Source organism: Crassostrea angulata, chromosome 10 (genome assembly GCF_025612915.1).
Source record: "Crassostrea angulata isolate pt1a10 chromosome 10, ASM2561291v2, whole genome shotgun sequence".
NCBI classification, from domain to species: Eukaryota; Metazoa; Mollusca; class Bivalvia; order Ostreida; family Ostreidae; genus Magallana; species Magallana angulata.
The window spans coordinates 51,348,298-51,369,989 of NC_069120.1; the positions used below are offsets into that span (position 1 = coordinate 51,348,298).

General features: G+C 32.4%; 1 protein-coding gene across 1 annotated transcript in view; it reads right to left on the reverse strand.

Annotated features, from left to right (window-relative positions):
• LOC128164467 (uncharacterized) overlaps positions 1-21,692 on the reverse strand; it is a 64,451-nt gene that overhangs the window by 27,573 nt on the left and 15,186 nt on the right. Inside the window, exons 8-14 of the mRNA XM_052828300.1 lie at positions 9,714-9,819; positions 8,856-9,026; positions 8,024-8,074; positions 7,759-7,861; positions 7,595-7,675; positions 7,071-7,146; positions 6,314-6,469 (exon numbers count right to left, since the gene is read on the reverse strand). Coding sequence (XP_052684260.1) covers positions 6,314-6,469; positions 7,071-7,146; positions 7,595-7,675; positions 7,759-7,861; positions 8,024-8,074; positions 8,856-9,026; positions 9,714-9,819 — 744 coding nt within the window. The remainder of the gene's footprint in view (positions 1-6,313; positions 6,470-7,070; positions 7,147-7,594; positions 7,676-7,758; positions 7,862-8,023; positions 8,075-8,855; positions 9,027-9,713; positions 9,820-21,692) is intronic.

The window sequence follows — 21,692 nt, forward strand, 5'->3', positions numbered from 1 at the left end:
TTGTAGTAAAATGACTAAATAAAATTGACGATTTCATTTTTATGCTGAGTGGAAGTAAAAGAGAATGCTTCAGACTGGAGGGATCAGATACGGACATTATGTGCTGGAAAAACGACCACAGAGTAATCTTGGACATGTCTCAATCTGAGTTTTACTATACAACCAATAAAATCCTGATACTTTCTGACACTTCTGAGAGTCCACCGGGATTCGTTTTACTTCAGTTACTGACACCATCAATGTATCAGAATGGAAGATAATCTCTATGTTTCTAGTTTTACTCTTATACAGTTAACATGTTCAGGGATTTTTTCTAATTCAACCGTACATGGATCCTGTGGTACTTGTATTGCTGGACCTGAACGAGGGAGGATGCAATTTGACTCTGCTGAGTGTTTTGTTTGTGACTTTTGGCCTCCGTCTGCCTCCTCATGGATAGACAGGTGTCATTCATGGCCTAACCCTGATGTTGTAAATGAGATTATCAGAAATGGATGTCACTTTGTAGCAATAGGACACCCGTTAGGACCCCATGAAAATAAAGAATGGAGCATCTCATTTTCTCGGGCAGAACAAAAATGCGTGTATGCTATGAACCAGTGTCAGTTTTTGACGTATGGGTTGTTAAAACTATTTTTAAAAGAAGTTATTAATCAACAGTTAGAAGAAACCAACAAAATGCTGTGTTCTTATCACATGAAGACAGCTATTTTCTGGGTGATTCAACAAAACACACTTTCCCACTGGTGTCCCCAAAATCTCTTGAGTGGTTTTTGGGCTTGCTTTAAACTCCTAATTAAATGGGTTTATGCGGGTTTTTGTCCTAATTTTTTTATCCCCCAAAACAACCTGTTTCTGACGAAGATTTATGGCTCAGCACAGAACAGATTGTTTCTGCAGTTACAGGAGTTGTACACGAGAGGTCCTACATCATTAACGTCCTTTGCAATCCTAGACTTTACATTTGTTCGGATGAAAGTTTGATAAGATATGAAATTGATCATGACAAGGAATTTTTTTAACGAGATTGGTGCTGATGAAATAGGAGCACTAGATTTACACCGTTGTATAAAGTTACTGCATGCAATAGAGCAGTTATTAGCTTCACCCTTGTCTCGATATCAAATTGTCACTTTATAGAAATTGACAGCCAACACCTTTCATAGAACTGCTTTCCTATTACAAAATATATGTACAAATATCAACAAAAAGGTGTATATTGCTGAAAAAATAAGTCGTCACATGCTGAAATTAGTAGCTAAGTCAGGGAATGTTTCTGACATGTTGTACATTGCTATGTATTATTACAAGACATTCAGATACAGGGAAGCTTTATCTATTGTAGAAATGACAAAGGGCAAGTTAGCACAACCGTATATAATATACGGGGGGCATGTAGATAGAGAAAGGTATGCTGAGGTTATGGGGGGAAAGACCTTATCTACTAAAATGAATCAGGCTTTAGCAAATGATATCATTCTGATGAACACTATTTGGTACATCAATGAACTAATACCTGGACAACAGTCTTCTTTTCAGAACAGGTGGCTAGTATTAGATATCCCAATGTATGTTATGATACACTTTTTAGAAATTTTGTGTTACAAACACATAAATACAGCGTTAGCGCAAGCATCTCTAGACGAGTTACAGTTCTTGATTCAAAATAATCGTGAAGGACATGGACCAAAAAAAGACATCTCCTGGGAGATCCTGGGGATCTGTCAACAGATCACAGGGAACCTCCAGGCTGCTCTATACTCATACCATCAGTCACTCGCACAGGATCCATGGCATAGAATACAAAGTGCGACTCGATGGAGAATACATTATATACTAGGACTAAACCCAACTGACTTTGCCTAAAGGATTCTTAAAAAAATCTATCGAACACAAGAGATTTTTTTTATTTTCAGAAATGAGGAAATTGACTTAATTGTTTTGCGTTTGTATTGTTCTCAGTTTTCAACATTGTTTTTATGAAAAACTCGACGGAAAATTATCATTCACTTGATTTCCCAAGTTTAATTCATTATCATCATACAAGTTGTATAATAAAAATAGACAAGATTTTATACTCGATTTTGATGGAGTTGAGATTAAATCATTGACCAGATTCCATTTTTAAATAATTTGTTCAAAGAAGTTGCAATAAACACTTCGGGTCTTTCATGAACTATACATGTATTCAAATAAAGGACATAAGTGATTTACATCACTTCTGATTGAAAGAACCATGTTATAACATTTTGAGGCAAGTTTTGTGTTTAACTTTAGCAAAGCTTAATTTTGTAACTAACACCATGGTTCTTAAATTGTTAAAACAAGAAATTCAGACTGCTGTGAAGACAAACATTACCATGAAGTTGTTATCTTTTGATTTGATTTGAACATATTTTATTATGCAAATATACATTTACATAAATGGATTAGGCAGCAGACAATGCCTATGTAAGCCTTCTCCGTAATCTTTTATGGATTGATTTTAAAAAATTAAAGATGCGTCAAATATAACGAACATATTTTTTTTGAAAAAATAAAGAATGTTAATGACAGTTTGTTGTTGTCATCAATTTGATGTTGTTATCAATGTGCCATAAATCTACACAGTTACAAACTCATGTAATTATATCGTAATATTTGCTGTTTACGTTTGCAAAATACGCAAAAAACTAATAAATCTGTAAATTTTGGTGATTTGGGTCTTTTTTGTGGCACAACTTATTGAGGACGCACGATCTACAACGACAATGCTTTTGGATGTCAAGAAATAGAGAAAAAAAATGGTTTTTTAAAAAAAATATCAACGCATGTTTGCTATCTGATTACAGTTCTGTTCCATAAGGTAAATTGTGGGCCGATCACACAGTTGTATTGTGTTATGAAGCCGATTTATAGATTGTAGATTGCATTATTTCTGAATTGTATATGAACGTTTTGTTAACTAACTTAAATTATTTTTGCGCAAATGAATTAACAATATCTACACAAAGGAGTTTTTACCCTTAAATTGATTAATTAAATGAAAATATGAAGTATTAGCTATTGGAGAAAAAGAATATTTTGCAGTGTATATCAAATGTATACATAAATAAGTTTTAAAACATATGTTTGCATTTCTAAAGTCGTTTTTGTTTCCAGTGGATGTTTCTATAAGGTTCTTCTGCCAAGGCCGAAGAGATGCAAATAGGTTATTAACACTGTTTTTCTATTACACACATGCATTTAATTACAAGTAAAATGTTTTAATAATGTATTTTGTAATCGAGTTCAATAGAGAGCAGTAAATGATCATGAAGGATATTAACGTTGAGATTTAAAACGATGACGTAAATGACTTCATTATTACGCATACGTGCTAGCATACGCTAGTGCACTGTCCATCATAAGAAGTGCAAATACGGCACCAAAAAATGAATCCCTCTGGCAAAATTTGATATTGTTTTTTAAATTGAACAATGAAATTATGATTTAAACAAGAGGCCCATGGGCCACATCGCTCACCTGAGGAACAATAGTTATGATAAAATCAGCTCAATGGAAACTATCTGGACAATGTACAATAATACATGTAGATCCTGTATAAATAAAATCCATTTTCCCCTGGATATTCTTATGTTTATAATCATTAGTCCCTTTTCTAACAGGATGATTTTATAGTCATATCATACGTTGAGTATTGCAGTTCTCAAAAAGATCCCTAACAATAGTTTATATATGGGATATAAACGTACATCAAACTCTGAACCTTCTCGTGAGGCCAAAGAATTGTCCTGGGGCCAAAGTCTTAACAATTATAAAGAATCTCTGGCTGATTAGTTTCTGAGAAGATTTTTAAAGATTTACCCTATATATTCCTTTGTTAAACTTTGACCCCCCCCCCACCCATTGTGGCCCCACCCTACCCATGGGGATCATTATTTTCACAACTCTGAATCTACACTACCTGAGGATGCTTTCACACAAGTTTCAGCTTTCCTGGCTGATTAGTTTCTGAGAAGAAGATTTTTAAAGATTTACTCTGTTTATTCCTATGTAAAACATCGACCTCCCATTGTGGCCCAAACCTACCCCCAGGGGTCATGATTTTCACAAATTTGAATCTACACTACCTGAGGATGCTTCCACACAAGTTTCAGTTTTCCTGGCTGGTTTCTGAGAAGAAGATTTTTAAAGATTTACTGTATATATTCCTATGTAAAACTTCGATCCCCCAATGTGGCCTCACCCTACCCTCGGGGGTCATGATTTTCACAACTTTGAATCTACACTACCTGAGGATGCTTCCACACAAGTCTCAGCTTTCCTGGCCGATTAGTTTCTGAGAAGAAGATTTTTAAAGATTTACTTTTTATATTCATATGTTAAAATTCGACCCCCCATTGTGGCCCCAACCTACCCCCGGGGGTCATGATTTTCACAACTTTGAATCTACACTACCTGAGGATGCTTCCACAAAAGTTTCAGCTTTCCTGGCCGATTAGTTTCTGAGAAGAAGATTTTTAAAGATTTACTCTATATATTCATTTGTTTAACTTCGACCCCCCAATTGTGGCCCCACCCTCAGGTGAGCTAAAAAGGTTAAGTTTACAATTCAATAAGTTGGTTTCTGGAAGAACAGACTTTGAAAATTTTCGTAATTAATATTGACAATTTTTTTTACTTTTTTAATCTGTAGCTTTTAAGATCTGTGTACAAACATAGAATTGTGAGCAAATCTCTGTATCTTGCTTATAATTCGAAGCTTAACACTCAAATATGGTTAGTAAATAGAAATTGTAGGGTAACAATTAAACACAAGAAACATGCACTACATGTATAACAAATTAAGAACACAATTTATTTTTTCGAAATGAATCATATATATACATGTATATACCTACATATTTCCGTCAGCGATATCAAACTCTATTTAAACTGAATAAACTCGAGAAAATGCCGAGCATCTCAACAAAACCTATTGCATTAATCTACCATTATGCAAAAGATAATGCCGAATTACCAATAGAATGAATTGTACTTCAGTACCCCTACATCAGATTTTGCTTAATTTGCGCAGGTAAACTGTTAACTGTTTGATTTACCGTAGTCTCTGTTTTATTTGATACGTAAAAATCACGAAATACAGACGATAGTTCTCAGGTTACAAAGCATAAAAAATGAAAACGAAACGAAAATCAGAACAAGCTAACACCAACGTCATGTGTGAAAGCTGTCAACGCATTGAAATATTTAGCCTTAATTTACTTCACAAAATCGGCACCAATATATTTTGCATGTTTCAAAAATTTCCCTTCATACGCGAACGGTTGCATAGCAAGTAAATTCATCATAGTCAGATCGACCCTTTTTCGTATAATGTCATGGCTGCTTTAAACAAAGAACCTCGTTTTAGAAGTATGGAATACGAGTCTTGGTAAAATGGGTATGCAAACCCGGGCCGTGGCAAAATAAAATCCGGGGCAGATCGGCAATCGTCAATTGCAAATACGCATTATTTTGCAGCAATATTTACAGCGAATACAAATATACTGGTCCATCAAATATCCCGAAATTTTAATGAGATTGGCAGATGTATACCTGCCAATCTTTTGTTTTGCTCAGACCAAGTCTTGCCTACCTATTTTACCGTAGGTAATTCTTACCGTATGCCGAGCCCGAAGCTATTAAACTGATTGAAACACGCATTTCCTTTATTATTATTTTCGTAATAACTCAGATTTGAATCAGAATTAGCACTTAATTTTTGCAATTTATATTTTCCTTCCCATAAGGATAATTTATGCTAAACTACGTTGAATTGAACTAATTAGTTCTTGAGAAGAAGATTTTTAAAAATGCACCCTCCTTTTTCTACAGTTTCAAGGTTTTCTCCGCTTTGAATACAGATCGGACTTTTATTTCTGCAATTTATATTTGCCCTCACATAAGGATGCTTTGTGCCAAATTTGGTTGAAATTGGATAAGCGGTTTTAGAGAAGAAGTTCAAAATGTAAAAAGTTTACAGACGGACAGACGGACAGACAGACAGACGGACAGACGGACGGACAGACGGACGACGGACAAAATGTGATCAGAATAGCTCACTTGAGCTTTCAGCTCAGGTGAGCTAAAAACCACAAACATGATTGTTTACATTATCTATATACAACTCATACTTATGTTAGTTGTGTTATGTGTCTTCTGGATTTGATCGATGAAAATTCCAAAGTACGTTAAACACTGTTCAATAGAGGAATGACAATATTTATTGTAAATAAAAGTCAAATACTATATGTTAAAAGAGATGATGCCCAACATAATCATTCCATACCGCCCTGCATTTTCTGTATTTCGAGTGTGATAAGTGTATTCCTGAGTTTTAGATTTTCAATTTCAAGCTCCACTTTCCTTTTTTGTAGGTCTACCATATCGAAGTTTCTACCACAGCTATTGCAACCGTTCCGCTGATACTCAGTTATGGATTCATCTGAAATTGATTGGTTGCGAAATATTGAGAATATAGGCAATTCTTCGAATAACTACCTCTTTTCATCTTAAAACTCTGATTGGGGTTATGTGTACATCAATTGTACTGTTAGTTTTGTTATGATGAGGTTACTCATATAATGTTATGATTTGATATTATTTTATATCTCAATTCTACAGAAGCTTCTCATGATAAAAGGAAGGCCTAGTATATAATTTTTTGTCGAACTTTCTGTAAAATTGCAATTTACAACCTGTGCTCGCTCTTCATGATTGAATATGATGAACTTGGAAAAGATGAATAATAAAAAATTGCAGAAACCCCTTTATATTAGCTTAGCAAGTATTTCAAATATCAATTTGCAGTAAAGAGGTATTGCAGAATTGTAAGGTTTTTGTTTAATAACAAATTTCCAGGTATAATGAGTATTTTATCATTGATTGGGGGGGGGGGGGGCTTCTTTCTCTTTTATAAAAGGGGTGACAGTTATGTTACAAGTATTGTTGATATATTTGATTTGCTCATTTTCAGTAGTTTACATTTCATTCCTCTAGAATGCTTAACGTTGACAGAACAATACATTAATATTCAGAAGACGTACATTCTGCACATTGACCCTCCGCCTGATAATCTTGGACATCGTCAATCAAGGTCTTCACCTGGGTTTCTTCACTTTCCTGTAAAATATTCACATATGCATTTTCTTATTGGTTGAAGTATCTTAAAGCGATACGGTAATATGAGCTTTATATTTCATAATTTGATTTTGCTGTATAAACCTTCTGTTAAGATAATTCTACTTGAAACTTAACCATTTAAAAAAACGACAAAATAAAAATAACCCACACATTTTATTAGAAGAAAGATTTTTCTTCAAAAGAATAAATGGCACACTAAAAGGAGTATTTTTACTTTAATCAATGCCTCTTTGGCTTCCAACTAAATATGTCTATCAGATGTTTGTTAACCAAAATTCTTTGTGTCTTTTCAGTTTTCATCAATCTTTCACACTAAAGAATTTACGACATTAAAATGTTCAGTTCACATTGCTTTCATTAATAAGAGGATCTTCTTTGTGAAGTTGACCATTTTATCATATGTGTAATTGTTCGTCACTGTACTCACGTCCTCTTCGTCATGAGACCCATACACCAATTCATACAATAGACGACCTTGTTCGACTAGCCTCCCATGATATTCAACATTCTGGGAAAAAAACCAAGGTTGTACATTCGGAAAAATAAGTATTCTACAGATTTAAGAATAACGTAACACTTGAATATTGATACCTTAAAGTTTCCCTCTGGTACCCCATGATACCCATACATGGCCCCGTACCAACAGGCAGCAATTACACCGGTATTATCCCCGTTTGCCCCATGGAACATGGCCCTATTTCAAAAGAATTATTAACAAGAAACAAGACCTCTTATATGCAACAATATTATAAGGGCTTAACATCATATAATACAAGTTTAATATATTTTGCAAAAGTATTGAAATTAAACCATTATTATATAAAATTTTAAAAAAAATATGAAAAAAACCCTTTACCTCTCACACAGCTCTTTCCAGTTCTTTCCAGATTGTAGAAGAGCGTCATATCTGTTGAACAAACAAAAGCACAGTGTACAACAATCGGCCATTCCATAATATATATAACAATGCAATCAAGCAGATCTACAAAAGTAGAAACATGTAGTGATTTGAAAATATACAAGTATATCATTTGAGAAAAATGGAATCGATGACGACCTTTAAAAAACCTTTAATTGTGTCAGATAATAATGCTTACTTCATCATTCAACACAGTGGTAGTAAGGTACACTATTTTTCATAGAATTTGTTTGGCTTGACTTAAAAAATCCACACAATGATATTCAGTCATATTTGCGATATGACTAGATGTTAGGGAATATTTTAAACATAAATGTCATCGATTTTATGCTTAATTACTTTACAAACCAACTTGATCTGTAATATTGTACATAATTTAGGAGGATGCCGGGTCATCTTGCACATATTTGGGCCAAATGTGTAAAAATTTCTTTTTACAACTATTTGTAAGGAAAAATGTTGAATATTTAAGTTGAAATTTTGTCTCAAAATAGGGTACTCTATTCTCAAAATGGATATCAGGTACAATTAGAGTGGACATCAATGACCACCTTTCATATTTTTCAAGTTTTTTAAAGGTATAGTTTTGGTCTTCGACTGTAGTTCAAAGTGAACAAGGCTTTGTTTTGTACTTGTGTCCACAATTTAGTGCAATCAAAACAACATGTAAAACCTCATAAAGCTACATGATATAGGTATGCTGATTTCAAATGTAATTATAGGATTCAAATTACATATATACCCAATTACTGGATATAAATTTACTTACGCAATCATTGGTGCATCATGTCCACTGGCTCCTCCAAAACCACAGAAACTAAGCTTCTTATAAAACGTGTCCCTCTCATCAACCTTCAGATTGTCCGGCTTGGGATTCTTCGTTCCGTCCAAAAGATTTTTCTTTTTGAGATATTCCTTCCAACGAGACTCAAAATAATCCCTGTTGATAATAACATTTCTACACCTTTCAATAAGATGTAAAATGATCTTTTAATTGACAAAAATCGATTGCACTTTTATTTCTCAAAATATAGCATATAACAAAATCACTATAATGGTTTAAAAAGGCAACAAAAAAGCTTTTAAAAATCTGATTTCCCTGGAAAGTTCTACATTTAATATATGTATTCTAGACAAAGCATAGCTATATTTTGGAAAAACAACCAATCCACGCAAGGATTTAATTTAAAGTTATAGATGCATTTAAGAAAAGAACTCCATGCATACATATTCTAAAAATGAAAATAGATTGATGAGGACAGAGAACAAAATAAGTCTGGGAAGATTCACTTCTCGTTTATATCGTCTGAAATTGTTCTATACTGTATTTATTTCCATTAAGGGTCCATTGACGCATGAAGAAAACAAAATTAAAAATGATTTTTTCCCTTACAAGTGTATATTTTTTTCAAATACGTTTGTAACAGAGAAAGCTTAATGTGATATCAGGCTGGCAACATTAAGACAAGCAATTATTATTTATATGGATAAACATAAATCCGACCTAATTTTATCATTGTACATTTGTTCAACGATTTTTATTTACAAAAATCGGATGACAACCAAACCACATTGTGGGTCAGCTCTTTGAAAATCCATTTATGTTCATGCTTATCTTGAAACTTACCAGGCCTCTAAGTTTTCCTTCACGTAGAATTTCTGCGATATAATGTATTTTTTGGCCTGTGGTAGAACACCCATTAGTCCTGCTCCCCACTCTCTCGGTGGTTTCCCTTTTTTGATGAAAAATTATGTATAATAGTTTTATGATAAATTCATAACATAATAAATTTTCATATCATTTAAAGGGTGAATTAATATTGGTGTTCGTAGTCTGCATAATATTGTGGATCAGAGTTATGTAACTGGTAAAGCGTAAGCTGTGAAGAGGGCAGAATTAAAGTCCAGTACATTTTTAATTCGCATTTTCCAAACAGTAAAAACAACCAATCTAACACTATTAAGTGAAAATATTTTCAAGATATCCATACCTATATATAAACTAAGTATTTCAATACCATTTTCAGTTCAGTGTGTGTTTTTGTGTGAGATGCATATGGAGTAATGTACCTTGTATTGCGTATGCTGTGAAGAGGGCGGCGGCCAGACTACCCAGGTAACCCGTGGGGTGGTGATGGGTCATTCTCCCGGACTCTATACTTACAGCAAGCAGGTCAGGTAAGTCCTCCTCCCTGGAATTTATTCACATCGAACAAAATTAATGAGTGAAGTGATTGAGTGATATCATGTCAGTGATAAAATTCTATTCGTTTGTAACAATCAAATCTCTCGCCTGTTTAAGGACATGGTCACGATTTGAGAAGAAAAGTTTTAATTTTTTTCTCATTTTTAGTGTGTATATATTCATTTATTATACACTCGGGTGCCAAAGGTATGTCTACTTTTTCTTTTTACTATATATTTCATTGAAAACCAACATTAATTAAAGATTCGTTAAAAAGTAACCCCTTGACCAATTTTGAAATAAAACCTGGATTGATAAATTCAGAATTTCTCTAGCTTTTGTTGCATCATTATTAAATATTTTTTCAACCTTGTGTTTCTGAGATTTGAAGATAATAATCCGAAGAAGGATTTTTCGGCTTGCATTCTGCAAAAGATATATAGTATAGCTATAATTTTATGAAATGAGTCGTGAAAAACACAATTTCAGTGAATGTCAAAAATTGCCAATTGAATCTCCTTTAATAAATAAAAATTTCTTCAAAATATGACAAAAAGAACAACAGAAAACCTTTTAAAATTAAAAATTTAAATCTTGTTTTCAATAAATAAATAGGGAAAAATATTTTTTAAAAATGACATACTTTTGGCACGCAAGTGTAGGTCAAAAACGAATTTTAGTTTTCTTGTAACAAACTAATACCAGGTTTTGATTTACATAGCTTGAATTTGGTAAAAATTTAGTTTAGATAAGATTATTTTCCAAGGATCAAGTATATTATCAAAAAAGTCAAACAGTTTTGAATTTTTGTCCTGTTTCGTTTTGTATAATTATAACAAATGCAATTTCTGTCTAGCAATCTTTATGCAAATAAAAATATAAAAATAAAATGGAAATAACTATCTGTTATTTTGCAATACAAAGGATTGGAGGAATATGTCTGTTTTTTTAACACATGACCACTAATAATTAAACCTTTAGAAATGTTCATTTGCGGCTGTCATTACGTTGACCGTACACATAAAAATTGAAATATAAAATTAAAAATTATATGCTTGAATATAGATGAGGTTGCAGAAAAAGTGAATGTAAGATAAAATGTTTAATTCCCTTCTAGAAACACATATTATGATTCAATTAGGAATCAATTCGTAGTTCATGAACATTATTAATAGAATATTTTGACATACCGTGGATATCTTAGACCAATACACATCGCTCTCATGGCTGCTCCACATCCACCACCACTGGTAAAATTAAACCACTTCAATGACACATGACAATAATTACAGCGGTCACTTTTCGATGTCCACACATCTCATGATATATCTTTTTTGCACAGCTTTAAACTTTAAAAAAATTCATCCATAACTAAATACCTCGTGCTGAATGCGATTCTACATCCAACCTCCCAGTCAGGTCTATCAGGCACTAGATCACGAACATTCGTGGTACATGTCTTACCTGATTTCATAAATTAAAAAAAAAATCCTCTGAAAATTGAAAACTATTGCTAGCTTAATGAATTCTATTGCATATGATGGAATAACAGAAGGTGTTGTGAACGGTACTTGTATATCAAACACCACTTTGGTAAACATCGCATGAAGTCATATACCGGTAGATAGATAGATAGATAGATAGATAGATAGATATATATATATATATATATATATATATATATATATATATATATATCTATCTATCTATCTATCTATCTATCTATCTATCTATCTATCTATCTAGCAAAGAAAAGATGGTTTTCCTCCAAATAAGACAATGAACCAATACCTGGGAATCGGCCCTTCGTGTCAATCATGCATTCTTTGTACTTCACTGCAATCATTTTGTACAGATCTCCTTTGCCACCGTTTCTACCGCTTTTTTGGGTTAGTGCTGAAGTTAAAATGTAGAACGTTGCTTCACTAAACCATATACATGCTCTTTGATTTGTAAATACATATTTATAAGTTATATTCTGATATTTATAGAAAATGTTGTCTCGTTTATTTTAATCTTACCCTCTGATGTGGCTAAATGCATGACTGTGCTATCACTGACAATCCATTCTGGTGCTGCATAGCGACAAGGAGCAAAAGTTCAATAATTCTAATTGCATGTGAAGTTTATATTTTATCGAATCATACATGTTAAGAAAGTTGGCAGTGTGAAAATTACCCACTGAATCCTTATTTGTCATAGGTTCAATAATGTTTTATGTTCAATGTATATGACAGCTTGTTCAATTGATTAGACGACCATCGAAGTTGCTTGTGTGTGTCATTGGTCCTTTTTAGTCCTTACCTGTTCGTTAAATTGGCCTTTGATAAATTTAATTTTCTTGTTCCAACATTTTAGGGTGTTTCAGTTCTTGGTTGATTGTTGGTTGATTAATTTATGGATAAATGGATTTATATACTGACTAATGACTGGCAGATATCTGGTAAATGTGTATTAAGATTTGACAGTATGCTCAATGGTTACTTTAATCTCATTTTCATTGGATAAAAAATTAAAGGCGTGTTACAAAATATCACCAAATTTTACTAGGAAAGAAACAATTTACATTGCCAGGAAATAAAAAAAATTCTTTGTTATTAGTGTATGATAATGAAACTAGATTTAAAGTTATATTACGTTTAACATTTAATGCAGATAGTCCTCCCATTGATTTCAATTCCTCAAGAATATCGTTCCCGACTTTGTAAAACTTCCAAGAACCACTCTTGAATCCCAGGGCATCTCCAACACCGCTAAGTACCATAGCAGCCTCGTAGTGAAGAGGGAGGAGAGCCATGTTTTTGGTGAGATACTGTTGAGTATAAAGTCTCCATAAATACCCGTAAAAGCTTTTGGAGCACATTTCACAACAGTCATTTGGGGTATTTCGAATCACCCCCACTTTACGGGTTATGTATGTTATGCAATATACGAAACATCAACAAAAGAAACTACCCATTATCAGCAATATATAATTTATCTATACACAAAATTTAAAGAAGAAATATCATACATTAATTAGTTGATGTGATATTTAATTAACGTACTCACTGTCCTCAATGCGGAAAATTTGCATGGTGAAAACACTTCAATGTTTCCCATTTATGTTAAAGAAAATTGACAAACTTTAGATTGATAGATCGGCATTTTCATAAGCTTTCAGAAACAGTGTTGGTTTAAAAAAAAAAAAAACCCTGTCAAATGAAGACCCAATTGCTGCATTTTCAACCCTCTTCAGTTTGGGGTAATTTGAATCGCGTGAACACAGTGACCCCATCCAAATAAATGAGAGCTTTGCCCACATTAGTAATGGATATATTTTGTTCAAAACAACGATATTAAAATGCTATGGCTATTAAAATTAAGCTTTGTAAAGGGACGAATGAGTTCTAGTTTCTAGTTCTAGTTCCGCACGTTTCTACCGACAACATGTAAAGGCGATGCATAGGGGGTGTACTGAAAATTAAAATAGTCCAAAGAATGGGCTAAGATAATAATTTCTTTACTCTTTTTAGAGTAAAGAATCAAAGTACTAAAAGTACTGAGAGACGGAGGCATTATTGCGGAGGAGATTAATCTAATAATTCCAAGTATAGAAGTACCGACGGGAGTTGATTTCATCGATTGATATTTATCTTAAAATCAACGATATGTAATATCGCATGCCAAGTAGTTTCTTATCCGTAATTGAATAACGCATATTTTCATAATATAGATTTTCACTTTGAATACCTCTCTATCCAGCCATTATAGATAATCTAAAAATAGGACTATACCGGCTAAAATGAGTAAATAAATAAATAAACAGCTAAAAATATCAGCTAGATATTTATTTTAAACTGACAAATTTTATCCAATTTATAACGTTAATTCTTAAATAGAAATATGCCTAATGATTCAATATAAAGCCTAATTGCCTTGTTGCAAGTCCGAAAGCTTACTGAGAAAGTCTTGAAAATGCTAAATTGGAAGTAAAAAGATCCGACAAAACTTTTTTAATTTGAGTCAAGATTTCTGACACAACTAGTTTTGTAGATATATGAGGAACTATTTTACCTATGAATGGCAAGTATTTTAAAAATAATTCCAAAATCCCTTCATGACGCTTTTCATCACTAAAACACACTTTATTCATACAACGCCCAGCTTCGATTTTTCAGATTCAAAAGGAACCGCCATCTCAATATCTAATGTAAACAAAACAAGCACATTCCAATCCCGGATGATGTAAATGACAGAACCAAATGAGGAGAAAATATTTCAGAATTACTTATTTATTAAAATTTTTTGATTTTTCTCATTCCTTTCTATATATATTCTATTGTATTGAAAATCGCCATTGTGATAACAATACGGCCGCTAAGCAAATTAGTAAAATGTACACCATTTCTCCATATGGACAATTTTAAGAATTCTATGAAAACATCATATGAATCATGTTGCGTAAAATTTTAAGATAAAATAAATTCCATCAAACTATGTATCAGTAATGTAAATATTTCTGGAAAAGTATATGGATCCAAGCAATATTTAACTATAAAAATTTTTAATGCTTCAGAATGCATTACATCGAATTAATCGATTATTTTCGAGAACAAGGTCTTGTCAGCGGCGATGATCTGTGGTTAGGTCCAAACACAGTTTGACTTCCGGTTTACCAGAGTTACTGCATAAGAGAGTTGATAAAAATCAATTCCCAAAAATAATAATGGTTTTTTCTTCTTCCAATTTTAAGGTATAGAATTCAAGGTTTAGAGTATCAATTAAGGGTTTGCAATACTAAATACTACAGGACAGAAACTACCTTGCTAACATATTCTTGTTCTTTTATGGAATATGCAAAAACAAATTACAAACAAAAACAATATTTTGTTAGTTAATAGTACTATACCTAATGATTCACAATATATACTAAAATTTATGATATATAATCAATAAAAACTTTTGAACAGTGAACTTTTTTCATATGAAAAAATCGTTCATGCTTAAAAACCCCTAATGTTACATGTAGGTAATACATGCATGATCTCAATCTCGCATAGTTGTTGTTCTTTTTCTTTTGCAGAATGTACGATTCGATTGTAGAGAGTGATCAAATATATTTCTAAGCGTTTCAAAAAGTTATGGAGATGAAACAATTATATATAAGAGACGCTACAGCTCATTTTGCTCAATTTTGCTCAAAATTACAGTCAAAGGAAATATTGCTAGCTCAGCCTTTTGATCAACAGCTTAGCGCATCAACTGTAAACATTTCATCGTGACTTTCTGCAAGGGATGAAAATTATACGAATTTATACAGATTTTACTTGTGGTGTAAACAAAATTTTAGAATTTCGGAAAAATATTTAACACGCAATTGCGAGACTTTTTTGCTGTAAAAAGATTCAATCTGTCAGTATATGTACGAATTATATTCTTTTATCTAACTATGTTTAAAAAGGGAAATATCCAAGAGGAAGATAATTCGCTGTAATATCTCTTTAAAGCTAAATTTATACTACTATATATTAATATTAAGATAATAGACTCGAAATTTTGAGCTTTAATACCGATAAATCGGAAGAGTGCTGTCTTTTGTTTTAAACATTTTAAACATCATTGGTACTTGAAGATTACCAATTTGTTTTTATTTTTTCTCAATCAAGCTTCGTAAATTAATAATCAACGAAAATTCCTCAAAAAATTCCGGAAATCATCTGAATTTTTTGTATTTTACAATCTTGCGCATGCGCATTATATTCACGCTAAATCACGGGAGCTCTTTATTTTATGTTTCCACAATATCACATTTGCATGGATAAACTTGGAAACGATAAAACAAATGCGTCTTAATTTTCATTGGAAATTTTTTTCTATTCATCAAAGAAAATACGGGAGATAACTCAAACACAGTGCATTTACTATAAAAAAAATTCCGAGAGTTTCGAATGTCAACAAAGTGTGTAAAAAAGGTTGTTGAAATATGTTGAATTCTGCAATTATAGAATTTAATCTTTTCGAAGAAAGGTATTTACAGCTTCAAAATGGTTTGTTGTGAACAATTTGACTGTTATTTTCAATGCAACTTTATTAATTTTCTCCAAAATCGTTTTGAAGCGATTTTGCAATTCAGTTCTGCTACATTACGGGTATATGGGGACATTTTAACTGTGGTGAAGGCCTTTCCTGAAGCACAATTAGATTATTCCAACTCAGCAGAGTGTAGTGAAATTAATAGCATTATTGTAGGCTTAAAGTTTGGTTATGCAAATGTCAACAATATACGGTGTTTCGATGTATCTACTTTGTAAAGCCCGATATCATATGCAATGTCAACCCGTGCACGCACGGGTCAAAGTCTAGTTTAAAATAATTATACCGCGGTAGATCTTGAAATACCCCGTACTTCGCTTTTAAAAGAAAATATGTACATTCTGTGACTGTCAAATGTTTTTACACTTTTTTCACGCGAAATTCTCTTATCAGCTTGCAAAAACACACTGACTTCCCAACTTACTTTGAAATCGACAGCGCTGGCCAGACGAATGCAGGATTAATCAAGCTTCACAGCACGTGGCCTGGGTACTCTACCTAAGCAAACACTGAATGTGTAGGGTTTTTTGCGTTAAAGGGTGTAATTTGGATGTTTAATTTATTCGTTTCACTATCCTTATAGTATGTTTAGTATGCATGCCAAGTTAAACTAAACTAAAATATACCATGCTACGATCACGGTTGTCTGTACTTAATTGAGGGAATACTAAAGTTCACAGAGCAGTGGTTCAACTTGTTGAATAATCACTTTATTGGATCGATGCCGGGGGCGGGAGTGCAGCTATACATAGAAAGATATATCTCCACAGGAGATTAATTGATAATGCGCAAGTAATATACGATACAGACTAAGAACCACGCCGTGTTTTATCCATTGACTCTCATAATTATTCAATATTTCGGTCAGCACAAGATGGTTCTTGAGGAATCCTCATTATTTGACGTCACGGACAGGAATTAACTGTATAAAAAGTATAAATAGCCACTAAACGATTACACACCACTGCTATTCTTAAACTCATGCATATTCATACTTACTTGGAATTTGACATATGGACTAAAATTTTCGAGAGAAATCAATATGTTTATTGATCGCAATATGTATAGTTCTATTTATTGTAATTGCAAATAAGATATTTATTTCAATAATAATATTGAAATATGAATCCCAAACGAATATCGCAATTTTTGTCGCTAGGTGGTGTCCGTCAAATCCACTATCGACGTCACATGCGAGCTGACCGGTAGCAATAGAGGAGGCTCATAGAGCCTCCGTCTAAAAATAAAATGAACTAATTCGATAGTATTATAATTTTTGCCGTGCTTTTTTTGTCAGTTTAGTTAATAATTCAAAATACCTGGAAGTGACACTTGATACACTAAAGTGGTGATGTCATAAGAATCCCTGTCAAAGTCACTATTTTAAAGACAGATTTCCTTTGTAACATAGCTCCTTTTTCCTGACATAATCTCCTTTCTGTTGATACCAACCAACCAAACAATTATAAACACGAAGTTTATTTATCTTATTGCAACCTAATTGTGAAAAGTGATTTGAATATCCCACGAGACTGTAATTGTCGTTTATCCCTCGCCTGATACACTGTTAAAACTTGGGTTTGCTTAAAAATGTCTTTTACCAACAATAAATAGGCCTTCTGGAGAAATCTACAAACGGCATTTAGAATACAATGTTTTGCTGAAAATGCATAGAAATATTTATTTAAGTTATATACTTTTCATTCTCAATCGGGAGAAGGCAAGCAATGTTTAAAGAATTTATAGTTTAGTGGCACAAACGATTAATGCCTCTATCCTCCATTCACTTTGTTCTGCATAATATATGAATATTAATACTTACTTTGAAATGGTTTCCACAATTTGAAGCAAAATGTTACATTGTTATGTCTCAAGTGCGTAATATGAGAACCTGTCCTCATTTCGGTAATATATGGGTATTTCCCCAAGATTCGTGAAAAATGATTATTTTCAAAGAATGGTAATGTTACTTAAATGACGATTTTAAGTCATTTTTCTCGGTTACAAACTGTTTGATTTTAATTTACAAAAAATCTTTTTTGTTCAAAGTGAAAGTAAAGCGACAGGAATTGACCTATGAAATTTGGCAGACCTGAACGTCTACCTACGCCAGTGACAGTAGTTAAGTTTACCTGTACCAAAGTTTTAAGTGAGCTTACAGTGTGTTTCAGATGGTATGAAATTTAAAAAATCAGAACAATTAAAAATATTGCAGGTTATAACATGATATCAAAAATAAATAATGTTAAAAATAGCTTATATATATATATATATATATATATATATATATATATATATATATATATATATATATATATATATATATATATATGGAATTACTAAAATACATATAGTATTTTTTAGTAAGCCAAACAGCTATACGACTATAAAAAGAGACAAGAGTACACGATACATTGTCAGGTGTGAAACATCGCTAGCAATAAATACCAATATGTTCCATCATCATCAGCGCGATTATTCAAGCTATGAATAGGGATGATCATTTTAAATGTATGATGGTACTTAATGAAATGATATGTTAATAATTAGCTCGTAGATTACGTCATGAAACATATTTAGTTTCAATATCCGACATAGTGACTTTGAAAGCTGTTCTTATAAAACCACCACTTTAGTGCATTGCGGGTTACTTTCAGGTATTTTGAATCAGTAGCTACCCTCCTCCCCCCCCCCCCCCCCCCCAAGTATTTTTCTTTAAAAACACACCTGGCTGCGGTCATAGCCGATTTATCAATTTAGAGTTTGTCTTGTTTTGCCGATTATAACAGATAAAAAAAGTAAACTGAACAACCTTTCTTAACGTGCAAATTTCTTCTATAAGGGGAGTACATTATTCAAATCACAGACTAATGTGCTTTTGTGAGGTATTATTTGTTTAAATTTTGATTAATTTTTAGTCCAGTTTCTCTATTACAAAGTGTTTTTTTTTTCATAAGCTCACGTAGTTTTTGTTAGGAATAAGTTCAGTTCAGATAATTCGATCAAACCAAATAATTTGGTACAAGAGGAACATACATAAAGAATACACAAAAATACAAATCGTCATAAGTAAATTTTTTCATACAGGAAAAAGATATGAATAAAATTTCAGGACATATTATACATGTAGAATCAATACTGATGTAAGACTATGGTATTAAGGTTCAAAATAGGAAAGCAACTAAGGGGAACAGACAGCGTCGAAAAAATTAAATATTAGAAAGTTGACATATTTATGTGATTTTGATTTCTTTTAATTATGCAAACTCCGCTTGCACCCCAACAATACGTCTTTTGAATTTATTGAACTGTACATTTAAAAAACCGATTCGTAGTTTTATCAAAGACAAAGACGCTGAAAATGTATACAACAAATACACTCTATTAAGAACAATCTTTTCTTTAGTTCAAACCATTGCGCTATGCTACAAACAAAATTGATTCATTTTCCGTAGTTTGATATGTCTATGATATTCCTGAATACTTAACCTTAGTCGTGTACCTTTGGCTGATAAAGTTTTAATGGCTGTACAATGTAACTTTCTTACTTATGATCGTTTGAATTTGAAAATAGGGTATATATTCAGACACTTACATACTTGTATCATACCAAGAAAGAACTATTGTCTGGTCATCTCCCTTTTTAACATCACTGTACATTACTTATAGCAAAGCTTAAATTCCCTTTTTCAGTACTGTAATGTTTATATATATTCTACAGTTTGCTGAATTTTATATGTTTTGGAAGGATAGTTGACAGGCGAGGGACCTTCTTCCTGTATTCAATTTGAAAGATGAATTGCTAAATGGACTATATACTGTGGTTTCATCAATATTCGTTGAACACCAATTTTCGTGGATTTCGTTAAGTTTATCCATGAAATTAAATGTTCATTGAAGTGCAATTTGTACTAATTATTTGTATTGATAGGGTCATTGGCCACGAATTTACATATCCTTGAAACTGTGATTTTCATTTTATCCATGAAAATTGATACCCTTGAATATTAATGAAACCACAGTATTTAGTTGTCCGTTCCCAAAGTTGATGGATCATGTTCATCAGTCTTTACAAACAATTATACTGCCAACTAATTTAAAAGAAGTCCAGAATAGTGTGATTTATACATATTTTTCGAAGAGCATTAGGTGTCTGAATGATAAGAAATATCCATGAACACTCTTAATACTCATGATGAAAATAAAAGTCAACGTTGATATTGCATATCAAGAATTAAAGACTAAAGGAAAGACCCATTTAACAATAATACAATGATTCAGCACGACAAATTTATAGACTTACAAAATGAAATTTTGACTTCTGTCAAAATGACTTCTAAAAGATCATTAAATTGGGCATTTCTGATGCGTTGGAGATGTTGTCTTAATCTCCCAAGTTCTTAAGATTATTAGCAATTATATTTTATTTTGAAATATTTCCCTTTTTACAACTACAAAATACTTATAAGAGACCTGTGCCCAGCAGGGCTGCCATAAAGGAGAGCTAATAGACTTTGATGCTGAGGTGGTGCCTTCTAATTCAGACAGCTAACTGTTTTGATAATATTTTTAAAAATGGAAATATCGAGCCAAATTTACGAACCAACAAAAATATTGATCATCCAGACATGAATCTGTGCCTATCATATTCGTAGAACATACAAGTAGTTTACTAATATTGCCCTAGATTTAACAGGTCATGTTTAACAATAATATATTATTGTAGACTGAAAATTTATGTCCTGCAATATGTTTTAAGGGCGTGTTGTGTTTCTTTTTTCTCTTTACTTATCACTTTATAGACGAGGAATGGAAAATAAAATGGGAAAAATAAAAATAGTATGATAACCACTTATTGGTCATAAAGCCTTTCATTTTATATACCGGTAATTACAATGCAATCACATGAATAACTAAACTTCAAATATATCAATCAAATCAACAAATTACTACCAGTAGTATTAAAATATTTTTTGCGAAGCACAGAACTATAGCATAACATAATTAATTTTTTAATTTAGTATTTTTATAAAATAGATTATTTCATTTTGTATGCCAACATCCATTAAGGTGCCTCACTACACCTTGAAATATTTTCTCAAATTAGCAGAAAATTACTTCCTTATGCTGGAAAGCATGATGGATAAGAAGTATATATGTCAAATAGGCGAAAAAAGTGCAATCTTGGAAAAAAATGATATTTTCAAAAATTTCATTCAGTAAACATAAACAAAAGCCCGGGCGGATTCGAACTCAGGATCTGCGGTTCACAAGCCTGATAGTTTAACCACTGAGCTATGATGCTATACATCTGAATCGATTGATACAAACACTTTAACAAAACAT